The sequence below is a fragment of the Clarias gariepinus genome, chromosome 5 (assembly GCF_024256425.1).
Source record: "Clarias gariepinus isolate MV-2021 ecotype Netherlands chromosome 5, CGAR_prim_01v2, whole genome shotgun sequence".
Taxonomy (NCBI): Eukaryota; Metazoa; Chordata; class Actinopteri; order Siluriformes; family Clariidae; genus Clarias; species Clarias gariepinus.
The window spans coordinates 954,378-972,304 of NC_071104.1; the positions used below are offsets into that span (position 1 = coordinate 954,378).

General features: G+C 43.8%; 1 protein-coding gene across 5 annotated transcripts; it reads right to left on the minus strand.

Moving 5' to 3' along the window:
* Positions 1–3,434: 3,434 nt before the first annotated feature.
* arsh (arylsulfatase H) lies at positions 3,435–15,371 on the minus strand. 5 transcript variants are annotated; one of them, XM_053497305.1, is made up of 13 exons: positions 13,013–13,496; positions 12,796–12,887; positions 11,089–11,344; positions 9,364–9,404; positions 9,039–9,182; positions 8,819–8,940; positions 6,963–7,085; positions 6,234–6,657; positions 5,436–5,572; positions 4,810–4,944; positions 4,126–4,288; positions 3,911–4,032; positions 3,435–3,825 (listed from the first exon to the last, which is right to left on the minus strand). In XM_053497305.1, the coding sequence occupies exons 4-13, from the start codon at positions 9,381–9,383 to the stop codon at positions 3,503–3,505; spliced, it is 1,713 nt and encodes a 570-aa protein (XP_053353280.1). In that variant the 5' UTR covers positions 9,384–9,404; positions 11,089–11,344; positions 12,796–12,887; positions 13,013–13,496; the 3' UTR covers positions 3,435–3,502. The 5 variants fall into 5 exon arrangements, with proteins under 5 accessions (XP_053353280.1, XP_053353278.1, XP_053353277.1 ...); XM_053497303.1 differs by lacking the exons at positions 11,089–11,344; positions 13,013–13,496 and adding an exon at positions 15,351–15,371; XM_053497302.1 differs by lacking the exon at positions 11,089–11,344.
* Between the last annotated feature and the right edge of the window lie 2,556 nt (positions 15,372–17,927).

Genomic DNA, 17,927 nt, shown 5'->3' on the forward strand with positions numbered 1-17,927 from the left:
TTTATAAAAAAATACATAATATTCTGTAATACAGTATTTTATCATATTTTACGTACTGTTATCAGCCTTTTATCAGCCCTATCTTTATCTTATCATGATTAATAATGCCTCAGTTTCTTAGTGAAACAGCGCCACCCTGTGGCCTTGGCTGTCTCAGTTACATGAGGACTTTTACAATTATTCCATCCATCCAGGAACCTCTGTAGTCCAACCAGAGACTGTGGCGTTTTGGGAACACCAGTTAGTCTCACCTGCAGGTCTTTGGACTGTGGGAGGAAACCGGAGAACCCAGAGGAAACCCACCAAGCATGAGGAAATTTACAATTATTAATTTATATTGTGTGTGTGTGCGAGCGAGTTAAGGCTGTGTCTCACTTGAGCACTACAATAATGCGATACCCCAGTAAATGAAAATGTTTTATTGTAAAGAATTGTTATTATAATAATACAATAATAAGATTATTAAACGTATTTCTAGCTCAATATTTCTATTTATAAGCTTTAACTTTTTGAGCACGTTATCTTTCAGACATGTTTATCTACTGCACAAACTTTGCACAGTTATAATGTATTATACTGTATATTATTATACTGTAGACACATATTTATTACCTACTGCACTATCTGTTTGTTATAACACAATGATATTTATTGTAAATAAGCCACTTCTGATTGGATGATAACTGACTTCTATCTGCTCTGTATTTTGCAAAATAACAATAAAGTTGAATCTAATTTAATAAATTTCCTGCTTTAGTGGCTGATCATTTTGTTTTTTCGTAAAAATGCTTAAAATGAACAAAATCATAAAAAAACATACAAAAATAAATAATACTTAATATACTTAAATACTTAATAGAAATATTAAAATGCAGAAATGTTTTATCATTATGTATTTAGTTTATTGTAGTCTTATATATAAAACAAAATAATTTGACTAGACTGAAGATATTTTAACTTGCTCATGTGTTGTTTTTCTATTGTCTGTCCTGAAGCCCCTTCTAGACGTGGTTTTAACCATCAGAAGAACCTTATTAAAGATGGTGTGGTGTCATGGCCGAGCTAGAGAGGTGCTGGACTTCGCCCTCCATCACCCCCACATACACACATCACCCCGTCATGCTTCACCGCATTCTTGTAAGTAACCTCCTTACGTTTAGTTTTTCAGTGTGTGTTTTTATTTCATTAGCTTTATGTTGCACTTCCAGTTCATGATCATCGCCTCGTGTTCTCCCAAGACCTCGTAATCACAAAATCACCCGTGCAGGAAGAACAGAGACCTGATGCTCAATCAGTGATTAGAGAATTCAATAAACAGCTGGATTCTGTTATATGTTCAGTTTCACGTCCAGGGTTTATCGTCTCTTTATGTTTGTTGGTCTGAAATTGACCCGTTTCTGTAACGCAATCCAAAATAAAACAACAACTACATCCTCTCCTCCCTCAGCTGATAAAAAAGTCTCTAACGGTTTATTCTGACTGAAAAACCCGACCCGATCCAAATCATCACATCAGCTGGATACAGAGAACACATCTGGAGCAGGAGCTATAAGATAAACAACTCGAGAGAAGGTTCCGTAACCCGATATAGACTGTTGTTTTAGACACTGATATAAAACTTACTATTACCAGTAATTTTGCAGGTAAAGTAATATATCACTTGTTCCTGTCTGAAGTGACTCTGTACTTTTGTGTTACTTTTAAAGTTTCCATCCAGACAGGGAGAGTCGTATAACGTTCGTGACCGAGTCAGGGCGGCGGTATTGACGCACGAGGGCGGGTGCGATGGCGACGCAGGACCAGCCACGGGAGGCGACCAGAACATTTACCCAGAGCGTGACCGTAACCATGGAGACAGGATTAAAAGGGAGCGAATAATTTTTCAAGCAAAGGATCCAAAGACTGTTTGAGCTAATCACCGACTGGCGTATTCTTTAAAGGTCCACTCTGTCCAGTTTCTCCTGAGGCGCGGGACACACAGCCACATTAGTCAGCCTGGTGTGGACTCGGTGACGATCTCAGCCATGACCTGATCCTCCTCAGGGCCCTAAAGCTCCTCAGAGGAGGAGGGGACGACCAGCAACAGGCTTAAGAACACTGCAGGAACGCTCACCGCTGACTCTGAGTGCGTATGGTGTCCTGGGAGAACTCCCATACAGTGCCCCGCCCAAGAGGAAGAAGGAGAAGAAGAAGAACAGACACAAAATATCATCATAATACAGCCCTGTTATTGTAAATACACTGACATTATGACTGTAATGATGGCGTTGCTGTTCAGTGTTAGAGATGCACTGTTACACACACACACACACACACACAGGCTCTGAATCACACCATTACCTAAAAAATGTAACAAGCAAACGAGGAACAGACGCCCCGACTGCGCACATGTGCATGTGAGATGTGCCGCCTGTGCCAAGATGCCACCCTGTCGCTCGTACCTGCTTAACACAAAGCTCCTTCTCTCGTAACGCTCCTTTATGAGATCCATTATCAAACCTCTTCTTGCAGTAATATATGATATCCTTCTGTCCCCTTTTCGTCTTACACACTTACCCTTTCTCCACTCTTTTCACACACACTCGCTCACACAATGAAAACACTGTTTTATCAGAAAAAATAATCAAGAAATCTCTCTAATGACACTCGATTGAGCGACACACTAACAGTATCACTGCTGTAAAGTAAATAATAAAACAAATTAACCTGCACTTTACCTTTAAAAAGAATCAGGACAGAGCAGTGTTTCTGTGTAGAGCAGAGAGAAAGTGTGTGTGTATATATGTGTGTGTCTGTGAAGGTAAAAGTGGGAGGGGTCTGTATGTGTGTGTGTGTGGCACGGTGTCCAATGAAGCGCTGCAAAGAGGGACTGATGAAAAAATGGATCTTTAACGAGGATCTCTCTAATGAGACTTGCTTTTGCTTTACACGCGCGCTGTACACACACGCATACAGAAACAAAATAAAAGATGTTTTACACACACGTGATCACAGTGTTATAGTAAACAGTACACGCGTGCACGGATGTTGATTGTACCAGTGAGAGACGAGCACTAAGACCCTGCTGGTGAGACGATTACCCACAGTTCCAGAGGCCAAGAGAGAGAAAAAACGTTGACTCAGTTGTGATCACGTGACGCTTGGCGTCAAAACAAGAAGCGCATGCGTGATACACAATACTCGGTACTCGTAAACCAGAACTTGCTCGTTTTCCAAGTCAAAATGTATTAAAAATTGCAGAACACCGCGTTACTCACAATCCGAGGTTTCACTGTACACTGAAAAGTACTCCACTATATTATGAGTCACTAAAATAAATAATATTATACTGAGATAAATACAATACTGAATTTAGTAAACAGTTTTTCGGTGGTATAACAGACAAAGGCGGTGAGATTTTGGTACCAGATGAGGAAACAGACACACACACTTACTCTGAAGGAACGGCATGTCATGTCATGTTTATTAAAGCTACATGGAGACTGTGCTACACTTAAGTCCTTTAGGTCTCCGAGCAGGAGCAGAAGGGGAAGACGCCGCAGCACGGCTGTAACCACGGCCTCCACAGCACCTTCGGCCACGACAGCTGGTTCTCAGGGAGCGTCAGCGTCCGCCGGTGTTCCTGCACGGCGTCTCGCACGCGCCGCAGCACCTCGCCGTGACGGGCCTCCGTCTCCGCCGTCAAGGGCACCGCCTCCGAGGGGTCGGAGGTCAAATCGAACACGAGGGGCGGATCCTGGCGTATGTTGACCTCGCCGTGGCAGAGGCATGTCTGCTTGCTACTGCAGTTCGGAGTGAAGTAGTGCACTTTGAAGACGGAGTCACCTAAAAAAAGTACAAAACAATAGTTTAAGTGCTTACCTAACGTGTGTGTGTGTGTGTGTGTGTGTGTGTGTGTGTGTATACTCACTGTCAGGGGGATGCCAGCGGACCGCATGCAAATTAACACCGCAGTAGTGAAACATGAACTCGTGTTTCGATTGCGTTGTTCTTCCCTCCAAAAGCGGCAGCAGGTCATGACCATCCAGGATTCTTAAACACACAAACACACACACAGAGTAATTATAAGTGTATACAGTACATTCTAATTGTCTTTGTAGATTGATGACGTTTATGAGTACACGCCTGTCGTTAGGAAGCGCTCCTCCTGCCAGACTCACTACCGTGGGGAAAATGTCCATCAGACTCGTCGGCTCGTTAACGACTTTTCCGGCCGGGAGACGATTTGTCCAGCGAAATATTCCTGGAACACGGATGCCACCTTCCCAGCCAGCCGCGTTTTTACCGCCTGCACGAAGCACACACACAAGCAGGATGGTGAGATCAGGCCATTCATCTGAAACCACACTGTTCTGGGTTTACATCATCACGCTCCTCCGTGATGGACCTGAGAATGAGACGCAACACTGGACCTATTATTCCCCAATCTGTCTTTACTCTCTCTTGCATTTGCAGCCCTGTTGAAGGACGCCCAGTCCTGCTGGGGGTACGGAGAGTAAACGACAGTACAGTTATGGAAGTCAAGCGACATGCGAATGGAAAGAAAGTGCTGAAACAGTTACACGTGACTTTAATAAACGAGGCTTCCTGAACAAAAATATTCAAGAGTATTCCACAAGCATGTTTAATACTCAGTAACCCCCCCCAAATGTGGACCAGAGTGTAAGGGAGTACTGTAGAACCACACACACGCACACGTATGAAAGGAGAAATGATTTATTGTGAAAGAAAAATACCGTGAGCTTTTTTAATATTAGAATTATAGAAAAGAAGAAGAATCCTAAAACATTTTTTTAACGTGAATTTTACCTCGATAAATTCCGTTCCAGCCTCCTATGTGTCCTTGTGAATCTGAAACCCAGACGTCTCCCCCGTGATCAGACGTGAAGTACATGAGAGTCCTTTCAGAGAGATTCAGCTTCTCGACCAGCTTCACCATTCTGCCTGCGAGAGAAAGCTGGATCAGTCTGGGAGCCGTCTGAAGACGAACTGACGTGCGCGTGTAAGACTAGGAGTCCTGAGGACGCAGCCGTCACGGCATCCTGTCCTCTGAAGTCGCATGTAAGAGGACGCACTTTTAGCCCGGTTCCCACTTTCAAGGCACCGTGTCAGGCGAAGGCACGCAAGGTTCAGATCCCGGATATTAATATTAATATCACTGTGATTAGAACTGCTCTAGAACGTTGGAGACACCTAAGGACAGGAAGCATGCTGGGATTCCCTCCAATTATGTTTGATCCCTATTAACACCAGAGCGTGTCGAGTCACGGCACGGCGCCGATTTTAATCTACAGCACAAAAAACTGTGAAAGTGTGAACTGGACTTTTCTATAAACAGCAGCAAAATCATGACATGGATACAGAACTTCATCTCAAACATTCTATAACACGATAATGGACAAATAAACCACAACAGTTAATCAGATTCCTCTCACCAATCATCCAGTCCACCTCCTCCACGTTGTCTCCGTAAAGGCCGTGCCGGCTTTTTCCTACAAACTGTTTGGAGGTGAAGAGCGGCACGTGCACGTGAGCCAGAGACAGAAACAGCAAAAACGGTCTGTCCTGGTTCCTGCATGTGAAAATAAAACACATCGAAGTGAAGTTCCATTGGTCAGGTCATGTAAACAGCAGTGCAGGTTAATATTCATGCACCTACGCTCATATGTTTCCATAGTAACTGGAATGTATTTACTGCAGGGCTGCAACTAACAATTGTTTTAATAATCGATTAATCTGACGATTGTTGTTTCAATTAATCGATTAATCGGGTAAAAACCAAAAGCAAGAAAAGCATTAATTTCCAACCCTTTATTTAAAAACAGAACTAAAATCTTTAGAAAGTGCACAGACATGTTGCTCCTTGAGCTGTTATAAGAATAATAATAAAATAAAATAAAAATGGACTAACATAAAAAACATAGACATGTACGCTTTACATCTGCCAAATATATACAGTGGAACCTTGGATTACGAGCATAATTCATCTGGAAGCAGCTCGTATTCCAAAACACTCGAAAACCAAATTAACTTTTTAAAACACACTAACGGAATCACTGCTGTAAAGTAAAAATAAAACAAATTAACCTGAACTTTACCTTTGAAAAGAATCACGACAGAGCAGTGTTTCTGTGTAGAGCAGAGAGAAAGAGTGTGTGTCTGTGTCTGTGAAGGTGAAAGTGTGAGGGGTGTGTGTGTGTGTGTGTGTGTGTGTGTGTGTGTGTGTGAGGCACCTCTCAACAAACTGCTCCGCCTCTTTCATTAGCCTATCAGAGAGCGTGTCCAGGTTCACCGGTTGTTCCACTACATCCTGGTTCCTCATGACGATGCAATTCCAGGTTCGTAGAAACCCAAATGGAATGTACCAGGTCAAAAAGCCGAGGACGTAAACGACGACTAGGAACACTAGAACCCGGGAGCCGATGTCCAGGAGTCCTGTGATTCGAGCTGTGATTAGGGTCAACACTGCCAGTGCTAACAGCGTGAAAACGTGCCACAGCTTCCTCTGAACGTCCAGCAGGATGTCCGCGCCGGCTCCGGGTTTGCAGTCGTTAACCAGGGTGAAGGGAATCCCGTAATAGTAGTCGAACCCGTGGCTGTTGGGATGGTGGCAGTGATCGTTTCTGCGCGTGCAGCTCATACCCAAGTGCCACTTTCCTGGACAGATTGAAGAAGTTGTTATTGGGGGAAAAGAAAAAGGTTTAGTTATGGTCATGCTAGTGTCAGGGAGACAATTCCCTGTGGGACATTCAATTCAGTTCAATTCTATTTTATTTGTATAGGGCTTTGAACAATGTTGTCGCAAAACAGCTTTACACAATCAAAAAAAAGGCCAAAACCTCAGCGCTGTTTAGAAACCCTGGCCAATGGACCACTTACCACATGGACTGGATGTCCACACCCTATCTTCTACACACCGGAGTTTCAGACTGTATCAGAGCTGAAAAATACGACTGTCTTACCCACAATTCCCGTGGTGTAACCCTGCTTTTGCAGGAGTTTGGCAAACGTGGTGGCGTTGGTAGGAAGCCCTCCTGAAGCACCGAGGAACAGGATCACCTGCGCTCGTCCATTACTCCCCAAACCTTGATGGGATGGAAAGATTGTATAGAAGGTGTAACAACCTTTAGGCGATGTATTAACATTCATGCACATGAGTTTGTGTTACATTAATGTTGAAGTGAACATCATAGTTTGTGTAATTAAATTATGAAGTTTTAATCTTCTGCTTAGCTAAAGAAAGACTCTGCTGTGATCCAGGTGATGGGGAACCAGATGTTGAGTTCCTTTTAAATAACTCGAATACTTCCTTGTCCTGTACAACTGAGAAATGGATGAAATGGTGGGGGTGTCTCTGGGGTGGTGTCTCTGGGGTGGTGTCTCTGGGGTTGTTCGCTCAGTCCTTGGGATGGACAGGCTAAAACATCTGTCTTTGTTTAAGAGTGCTCTGATTGATCGGCTGACGATCAAAACTGGCTAAAGATCTCGTACTTTTTACAGATTGATGGTCTCTCATCTGAACGATCATATAAACGGTTAACATTGTGATAACAGAAAAACTCACGAGAACTACATTAGCATGTCGTCGTCAGTCTGGGAATCTTACCAAAAACACATCACAAGGATGTTTTGCAATATGCAAATGTGTAAATATACAATATGTATATTTTGTATATTTGCATGTATATGTTTATTCTGTATATCCACCTACAGCAGAAGTGCTCGCAGTCGGGCCTCACGCTGCAGAGAGTCAAAAACCACAGAAATAAGAACTAATAAAGAAATAATAAAATCTCTGGACGAGCGTTACCTTACCACTCCATGTGGGGGCGACACTGAGCGACTCTTTAGTATGATAAGAGGAACAGTCGGTTCTGGTGTTTATAAAGACATGCCGCCCTGACTGCTGAGTAATGAGTATATGTGCCTGGATCACCAGATACACACTGACTGATGGGTGGTTATTTACACTTCGTGGTGGCGCAGTGTGTTAACGCTCCGAGTTACTGATCAGAAGGTTGGTGGTTTAAGCCCCAACTCTGCCAGGCCTTGAGCATGGCCCTTAACCCCGTCTACTTACAAAAAAGCTGGAACGTGTGAAGTGATAAATAAAGGCTGAACTTTAAAAATGTTTCAGTTTGTTATTCATTGACGCAGTTCCATGTGCTGCACGTTATAACGAGGACGCTCGTGTTTCAGTGTGTTTCAGCTACCGCTAGTTTATGAATGGAAAGGTTTTGCCGTTTTGTCGACCATAGGCCAGTGTACTGATTGGCTGGTTATAATAGTTATTTTTTACAGTTAAAATACATTGAAGGCGGATCCTAATAACCCACACACTCAGTGATCGGTACACACCAGGGCTCGGCATTCCATCTGGCTTTGGAAAAGAAATAATAAGTATTTAATTTTAATTAATTTAATTTAGTTAATTTTTCTTTTATCTAATTCTAAATTTCAAGATTATGGTGATTTTGTAACATTCAAATAAAACGTTTTAATCTTTTTGTCGCTTAAAATATGCGTTACAAGAAGCGATGTGAGACAGGAGATGTTTCGACCTGTTGTTCAGGGTGACGGCTGACTGCAGGCTCCAGTACACGTGATAACAGGATGATGTCACACAGACGCAGACGCCATTTCTGTTTGGCTGCAATAATTTAAAAACACAGTGACCCCTGGTGTTTTCTCTTCTGCGGGAATCGGCTCCCAGCGGCTCTGTGTGTGTGTTTGCTCAGTTGTCGCTCTACTGTTTCTCTCCAACATTATGGGTACATACAGTTTTTTTAATCAATTGTAAACATTGTTAATTAGTTACCTGACCTCAGCGGGTAACGTCCAGTCATGAACGCAGCACGGCTCGGCGTGCAGAGAGGAGCGGCGGAAATGTGCTGAGTCAGCTTCACGCCTTCCTCCGCCAGCCTGTCGATGTTCGGGGTTCTGACAACAAATCAGACATCAGACTTCAAGCTTGGAGGGAAAAAAAAACAAACAAATTTAAATATAAATGACATGAAAACATGGCGTTTTTCCACCACCTGATTGTATCGTTCCCATAGCAACCGATATCGCCGATCCCCAGATCGTCGACCATCATGAGTATGAAGTTGGGTTTGGTGGCATCTTCGGCTTTTCTAACGCCCTGACTTTGTACAGTTAGGATAAACAATCCGAGGAAATGCCTGAAATAGGAAAAATGAACAAGCTCTGATATCAGGTTACAGGTACAGGATCAGCTCGGACTGCCGACTAACGTCTGAGACAGAGATAATTCCAACACATGTGCAGGACGTGCAACCTGCTAGCTGTATTAGAGCAATATTCCTACATTTATAACACTGAAGAAAAGATCTCACATCATACCTCAGGCACGGGCGAGCCATCAGAGCAGGAACCCGGTTCTCCTGAAAGATACTGTACGTGTTAAAGACATGAAGGACTGTGGAGTCTCCAGGCAGAGACATTGCACATGGTGTAATCAATAAATATTCACAAGTTTAGCATTTATAACCCTGTAAACCATGTTAGGGGTGGGATTCAAACCCACACCTCCATTCAGAGACCAGACTCCCGCTTTTTTAAAGAAAGAGTCTTTAACCTGAAATAATGACAGGAATTAGATTTACAGGAAGAGAGTGTACAGTCCACGTTCTACACTGGAGCTGTCGGGAGGGCCGAGCGGTCTAAGGCACCAGATGCAGGGTTCATACCATATCGTCGCCTTGCTTAAAGGAGGATTCTGGTTGCTCAATGGAGGTGTGGGTTCAACTCCCACTTCTGACAACAGCTTCCATAGAAAACGCAAACAGCGTTAGATTAAAAAACTGTCACACTTATATAATCACAATACTAATCGAATCAGCGCCTCCAGGTTTGGTGAGAATGTCGTACCGGGTGCTCTCTGGTGATGACTGCAAGACGTCAGGGGGGTCATATGTTGGGTTGAGTACTTTATTTTTCTCATTTTAAGCTGTGCATGTTTGCGCTACGTCTCTTGCTATTGTGTCGACGTTACAGCCTCATCCTTTAGGCTGCACTCCTCAATCACATGCCAGCAGTGTGCCCTCTAGTACCAATAACACTGTGGACCCCTTCCTCCCTCCCTCCCTCACCCACTCCCTCCCTCCCTCCCTCCCTTCCTCACCCACTCCCTCCCTCCCTCCCTCCCTCACCCACTCCCTCCCTCCCTCACCCACTCCCTCCCTCCCTTCCTCACCCACTCCCTCCCTCTACCCACCCACCCACCCACCCACTCCCTCCCTCCCCCACTCCCTCCCTCACTTACTTACTCACTCACTCACTCCCTTCCTCACCCACTCCCTCCCTCACCCACTCCCTCCCTCCCTCCCTCCCTCCTGTCCTGGAGCCTGTCCCAGGGGACTCAGGGCACTAAGCGGAGTACACTATGTACAAGCTGCCAGTCCATCACAGGTTGTGGACCACATACACAACATTTGTATTTATACTTCACTGAGTGTATTTATTGTTTACATCACCCAGTACAAAGCCAGCTCCATGAAGACACAGTGTGCTTTAGGAGTGGAAGAACCCGAGTGTCCTGCACAGAGCCCTGACTGAACTCGACCCCAGTGAACCATCACTCCAGGAAGAACTGGATGTCCTTAGCTCCGTTCCATTCTGAAGCCAGATTAATGTAGGAGTGTGTGAGTGGATTAGTCACTCAAAATTGCCCCTTTCTCTGTGTGTGTGTGTGTGTGTGTGTGTGTGTGTGTGTGTGTGTGTGTGTGTGTGTGTGTGTGTGTTGCAGCTCAAGGTGGATTGCTGCCAGTATTCCTGAAACAGGCTCCAGATTCACCCAAACCACAAACAGGATAAACTGTTTACTGAAGATGGAAAAAACAACATTTATTTCCAAAATTGTACAAATTTCAGTGGAGCACCGCACAGTCACACCGCACCATGTTGTGCTGGGATAAACAACCTTAAACAGCATCACTGTGCAGAATCATCCTGCAGTGTGATTTTAATGTAGGAGATATACGAAGTCCTGCGCAGTAGCGTTATCGTTAGCGTATCTGATCAGGTCTAATCATGACACTGTGATTAGAAATGAGAGAAGCTACAAACCAGAAGACTCGACCACAGCGCAGATCTTTGACAGGGTGGAATCGGGAGTTCTGCAGACGTGCTAAGGAGATGTGTGTTATCACTGCTGGGCCTGAGAACCAGACTGAGGGATGGAGAAATGTTTCCTTCCCTGTTACTCAGGGCTTAAGATTAGATGGGGGTCTCGTGGCAGGAAGTGGGTGAATTGATGAGCCTCGACTATTGAACCCAGCAGGTATCTCACCAAGAGCAGAGTTTCTGCACAGACGATAAGAACCTGAAAGGGACAGAACTCGATGAAACTCATTAACTGATAGGCGGTGCATCCAGAGGCCGCGCTCAGACATACGGTCAGCCGCCGAATGGGCCGTGAACAGACCTGTCTGGGTTTGAGAGAAACACCTTCTAAAAGCCTCCTGAAGATGATGCTCCACACACACACCACGCAAGTCTTTATATGAGTAAAGTCAAGTCTGATCACAGGGTGACGAAATGTCGAGCTGGAGCTGCTCGAGTAACGTCTGTTAGACTGGACGGTGTCTGGTTTTATCTCCTTGGGGGAAACCGTTAACCTGTGCTGCTGTAACACACAGGGGTGTAAGTGTGAGGACTTTCCCCGGTCACACCCAGGCAAACGCATACAACAGAACAGAACAGAATGTCTTTGCTTTTACTCATATTACACAAGATACACAAATTACACTTTACTTTATACACTTACACAAAGTTACATTGCACTTTACCCATATTTCCCATATTGAACGCAAGATGAAAAATACTGCACAGGAAAAACAGAGATTTAACTGAGCGTTAACTGCTTGCACTGCTCCAGGGAAAAAACTGCTCTTCAGTGTCTTTGTTCTGATTTTGTTTGTTCTGTAGCGTCTGCCTGACAGTAACGGCTCAGACGCAGGATTACACGCCTCTTTGATGATTCTGCTGGATTTACTGAAGCAGTGCGAATGGTAAAGTTCCTCCAGCGAGGGCAGAGGGCACCCAGTGATCTTCTGGGACGAGTTAATTATCCTGGAGCTTTTTTTTTCTGTGCAGCTGTACAGCTAGAAAACCAAACACACAGAGACACGATGTCACAATGCTCTCTACAGTGCAAGGACAGAAGGACACCAGCTGTTTCGGAGGGATAATATTCTTCCCTCAGAAAGTAAAGCCTCACGCCTTCTTCTTCTTCTTCACCAACTCTGTTATGTTTGTATCCCAAGTCAGGTCTTCCATGATGTGGACGCCCAGGAATCGGAGGTCTGTGACCCTCTCCACACAGTGCCTATTTATGAATAAGGGTGTAATGTCCGTTAATGGTTCAGGACAACCGTACTCAATCAGGTATTGTCCATACCACTTTATCCTATACAGGGTCACAGGGGGCCTGGAGCCTAACCCAGGAGAGGGCACAGGGTGGGGTACACCCTGGACAGGGTGCCAATCCCTCACAGCATACACACACACTACAGGGAACACCTCTCAACTTTAATCTGCATGTCTTTGGGCTAATGGAGGAAACCGGAGTGTCTGGACGAGACCCAACAAAACACGGGTAGGGCATGCAAATTCCATCCACACAGACCCCGAAGCGGGAATCGAACCCGAACCCTGGAGGTGCAAGGCGACAGTGCTAACCACTACACCGTATACTGTATCACTCAAACACTTATCAAACGGATTCTGTTATCTACAGCTATAGCAAGTTCATGAACAGGACGATCCTCTCACCTGGACTGGCGGGCGTGTCACAGGAACAGGTTACCGGATCAGATCAGACCCGACCAGACCAGATACGGGGTGATGATGATGATGTCGGTCATCTGGGTACACACACACATCTGATCTTACAGTACATGAGTGCACTTTAAGGCTTAATCATGGAGAAAAACAGGAAATGAATGCACAGACTGGAGATAAAGAAGACTGGAGTGATATAGAGCTTTACCTGGGGATAATCATCAGACTGTCTGAGGCTCTCTGGTGCACAGTGCTGTGGAGGAGAAGCACAGAGGAACTGCTTCATGATCAGGAAAAAAAACTAACTCTCTCTCAGGCTGGGTCCCAAACCTGCCTGGTGTTCCCTCCTGAGTGCACTCACTACCTGGGGCTGAGAGATCACCTGTCTCGTGCGCTTATACACCACACATGACGTAACTTAGGGTTAACTTTAGAGAACTGTTAGAGCGAATCATTTACTACGACTATAAACCGTAATGTCTCTAATACAGCGCCGCTGGAGGAAGGGAAATTCTCTAGCGCTATATTTGCCTAATGTTTAGCGGAATAAACTACAGTAGTGTTTGTTTGATTGTCTTGTTAGCAACATTATCCTAGCGTGCTAATGCTAACGTCCGCTGGCGCAACCCGGAACTCCCGGTGGTGTTTAAAAAAATAATAATTCTACGCTCGAATACCCGTTTAATACAGTGTTTACGGTACAAGGCGTTTCTTTAGGATCACTGAATCAGCTGTACTTTGTCACATTCCACACACACACACACACTGGTGACGGGAAGTTTGAATCATTTTAGTGACTCGGTTCTTTGAATCGCGTTCATCAAAATGAACGAATCATTTTTGAGACATTTGATTCATTTCGTTCTTTTGATCAGAAATAAAACAAAATGTTGCATTTTCAATCCAAAACACCCCCAATACGTGAACATACACAGATTTTGGCTATAGTTCCAGTAATGTAAATATTACAGTGCAGCTAAGGACATGTTATAATAAACAGAATGAGCAGCTCAACTCTTATATGCTCCAATCGGAGTCGTTCGTTCTTTTGAATCTATTGCACTGCATTGCGTCCATGGGAGTCACGTGACAAAAGTCCAACCGACTCGGAGTAGAAGAGTCAGTGGCTACGTGTACACTCTCAGGTAAATGTGACCCTGTTGCGATGCTTTGCGCATGCGCGTCCAGTAGAACATGAACGAATCAGTCTCCGCGCTACTCATTCTGCTGAGTCACGTTAAAGATTCGATCAATAAGAACCATCCGTTCATGAACGACCATCACACACACACACAAACACACACACTGCATGAGTTTTGGCACATTCTAGAAGTTTTTAAGAAGTCCAAACTTTATATAAACTATCCAATCTAATAATGTTATTGCAGTGATTTACAGAGAGCTGAGGAGGAATCACACACACACACACACACACACGTGGGATGTATGCAGGATGTCCCCTGCCTCACGCCCCATGTCTCCTGGTATAGACGATGAGTGTGTATCACAATATAATGTGAGAAGTCTTCCAGTTAACACACACTGCATCTCATCAGTTGATTTAGACGTTGATGAGACGACCGATGATGTTTCCATACACAGATCCATAACATTATGACCATCTGCCTGATATTGATCATGTCCCCGACTGCCACCAGGACTGCGTGTTCTCACTCCGCTCTGTTGGAAGCAGCATGAACCTTTCTACTGGAAACAGAAAAAATGGACAAGCATAAGGAACTGAGTGACTTTGACGAGGGTGTGAAGGCTAGACGACTGGGTCTCAACTCCACAACTCAGTGTTTTTAAACTTTGATTAGAGCCACTCTGATGAGGACTCTGAGGTAGAGAAGCAGGCAGCAGAGGAGACTTTTATAGCAAAAAACAACAATGAAAAACTGTTGGTCTTCACTTGATGAACGGCAGCGTAAATGGATGTGACTGACCTACAGGTCCCGGTGTGAGGCTGCTTCCAGTCCGTGGGACGCTGATACTGGGAGATCAATACGTTTGTGCCAACATGGACCTGGACTGGAACTGTCCGTACCATATCAGAGGTGCTCGGGTTATCGGAGTGTAACCGTGAGACCTGTGCGGCACTTCTTTGATAAACCGCCAGTGAGGACAGGGTTTCATGTAGTAATCATGGTACAAAGGTTATATAATACATTCCCAACAGTTCTAGAATGTTATTTTACTTTCGATAGAATATGAAACCTATAATGGCTGTTATGTTTTTAGGTCATAGATAAAACACTCAAACACTTATCTTATCAAACTGATTCTGTTATCTAGCAAGTTCAGGAACAGGACGATCCTCTCACCTGGACTGGCGGGTGTGTCACAGGAACAGGTTACCGGATTAGATCAGACCCGACCAGACCAGATACGGGGTGATGATGATGATGATGATGTCGGTCATCTGGGTACACATACACATCTGATCTTACAGTACATGAGTGCATTTAAGGCTTAATTATGGAAAAAAACAGGAAATAAATGCACAGACTGGAGTTAAAGAAGACTGGAGTGATATAGAGCTTTACCTGGGGATAATCATCAGACTGTCTGAGCCTCTCTGGTGCACAGTGCTGTGGAGGAGAAGCACAGAGGAACTGCTTCATATTCTGTTTTTACATTGTGTAATAGTAGATGTTTTTTAATCCAAAAACGAGTGCTGTAAATAAAAATAAAAAACAATACACTTCCTGCTGTCTGAAACATTGATTAAGGATTAATTATCCATTTATTAATAATTTGGTATAGACATTTATTACAGTATGAGGGTATTTTTGGCCCGGGTCAAAACTGACTGTGAAGGCAGGGAATATAAACAGTATGTGCGTAAGGGTTCGATTAGACTTCTCCTGCTAGCTTTATACCTCACCCACCATGCTGAAGACATGTTTAAAACCATTTCCATATCATCTCTGTTTTTTTCTGTAGATCTTCTCGTCCACCCCTGGTCCTGTGGCTCAGTGCTCAGGTCAGACTGTGAAAGTGGAGTAGAAATAAAGATGGAACATGATGAAGGATGAGGTTGTGTTAGGAATGAGCTGCGAGTGTAAAACTGAGCCTGGGCACCAGCAGGTGGCACTACCAGACTGTGGAATGGAACAGGTGGCACGGATGAACAAGGGCCACAGATCATAGACACATAGAGTGTGAGGATCAGGAGAGTGTGCTGGAGGCGAACCACTGGTGATTTATTTATTCCACTTATACTAACTCACACTAGGGGACCGTCAGAGCAGCAAATGACCTGTCAGGGAATAATACAGCTTATTTATTTATTTCATAAATTGTGTAAAAATTGTCATTTGTTGTTTTTCTTTAAAAAAAATAATAAACCATGAACTGTATAATTACACATGACTTCTCTACATCGTTATAAAAATGAAACGGATTTAATCAATGTCTCTACATAAACAATGTTGTCCAACTTTGAACCCTTTTACCCTTAAACTCCATTTCATGTTGTCATTCACAAATCTAAATGAAGCTGAACATCATGGTTTGAGTCCCAAGCCTGGATAGAATGGGCGGAGTGCATGAGGAAGAGAATGCGTGGCTCAGTGGTAAGTTTGCGAGGCCCCGGTTCGATTCCCACCCAATGTCCGCCCCTGGATGCAGTGTTTGCTAAAAGACAACAGGGTGTTTGTTATTGACCTACAAGCCCATGTGTAATACAAATACATCAGAATGTAACAAAACACTTACAATTAATGTTATGATTTGACAGAACAGTATATACAGTATTACAATATAGTTTACAATTTACACTTAGGATGTACAGAACCGAACGGCAGCTAAATCACGCGTATGTCCGGGGCCCACACAAAAAAAGCCAAGCGGAGCGAATTTCCTTTTTTTTTTTTTTTTTTGGGTAAGGTTTAGTGAAGACGCAGCACCATGGGGTCACGAGAATGTTATCATGGACGGTAGCAAAAAGAAAAGGGAGCCGCTTTCAGTTTGGTTTTGGTGCCGAGGGGAATCATAAATTAAGGTTAAGTGAGGTTTAATGTCTATTTCTTTCATATTTTACTTAATTTGCATGTCTTTTCTAAATGTTTTGATTGTTTTTATATGCATTTTTATATATATATAGTGTTAAAAATCTGTGATATTGGTAATTTTTTAAACGGATTATCAGCATTTACATTATTTCCTATGAGAAAATGTGTTTCACAATACGACATTTCACCTTCAATTCACAATTCGTTATGACTCGGGTCTTGTGTTAGGGTGTCGAAGGTTTGGTTGATCTACAGTATATATTCATTTAGATCTTTTGAGTCTTTCATCCTTCCATAACGGCTGATATGAAGGTGGTGGCGTGATGCCGATACGTTTAATAAATCATCAATGTTGTGCTTCTAAAATACAGATCATGGCTAAGTGTGTGCTAAAGGGTCATGAATGGTTGCTTTAAAGATTAGAAATGATACTTATCACTGTTGCAGTGGATTGTGAAAGGGTTTATGAGTGTTATGGTGATAGTAATACTTACTTGTGTGATTGTGTGTGAGTATAGAGTGTATAAAATTTAATGTAAGAATAATAATGTCAATACAAGATCATTAACACGTGATCATAATTTAACATCAATGAGATCATCAAGTAAAGAGCTGCCTCTATGTGTGTGTGTGTGTGTGTGTGTGTGTGTGTGTGTGCAACTGCATTGAGGACAGTCTCTTTTTGTGTCGTGTTCTTGATATTAGAAGATCAGCTCTCTCTCTTTCTTTCTCTCTTTGTCTCTCTCGCTCTCTCTTTCTCTCTCTTTCTCTCTCGCTCTCTCTCTCTCTCTGTCTCTCTCTCTCTCCCCTCTCTCTCCTTCCGTCCTCCATCCATCCTCGTCCATGCTGCCACTTGTTTCTTCTCTCCTCCGTCATGCAGTCTCTCATCTCACCGCTGTACAAGGCCATCTTAATTGGGCTGTTCATCTTCGTCATCCTCGTCATCCTCTATGTCATCCTGTGGTACATCTGCAGGGACATCGACTGCGAGCACGGCATCTGAGCAGGTAACCAAACCGCGTTAAACCCACGGTGTCGGGCGCAGGCGAGGACAAGCTCTAAAGCAAAGATACTTTTAAAAGAATTCAGTGAAAAAGTTTCTCCATG

Excerpts from the sequence above, each read along its gene's own strand:
- arsh (XM_053497303.1), bottom strand. The coding sequence starts at position 9,383 with ATGGCTCGCCCGTGCCTGAG. Across the intron at positions 5,573-6,233 it reads GCGGAGCAGTTTGTTGAGAG|GAACCAGGACAGACCGTTTT; the intron begins GTGCCTCACACA and ends TTTCACATGCAG. Across the intron at positions 4,033-4,125 it reads GGAGCGCTTCCTAACGACAG|AATCCTGGATGGTCATGACC; the intron begins GCGTGTACTCAT and ends TGTGTGTTTAAG.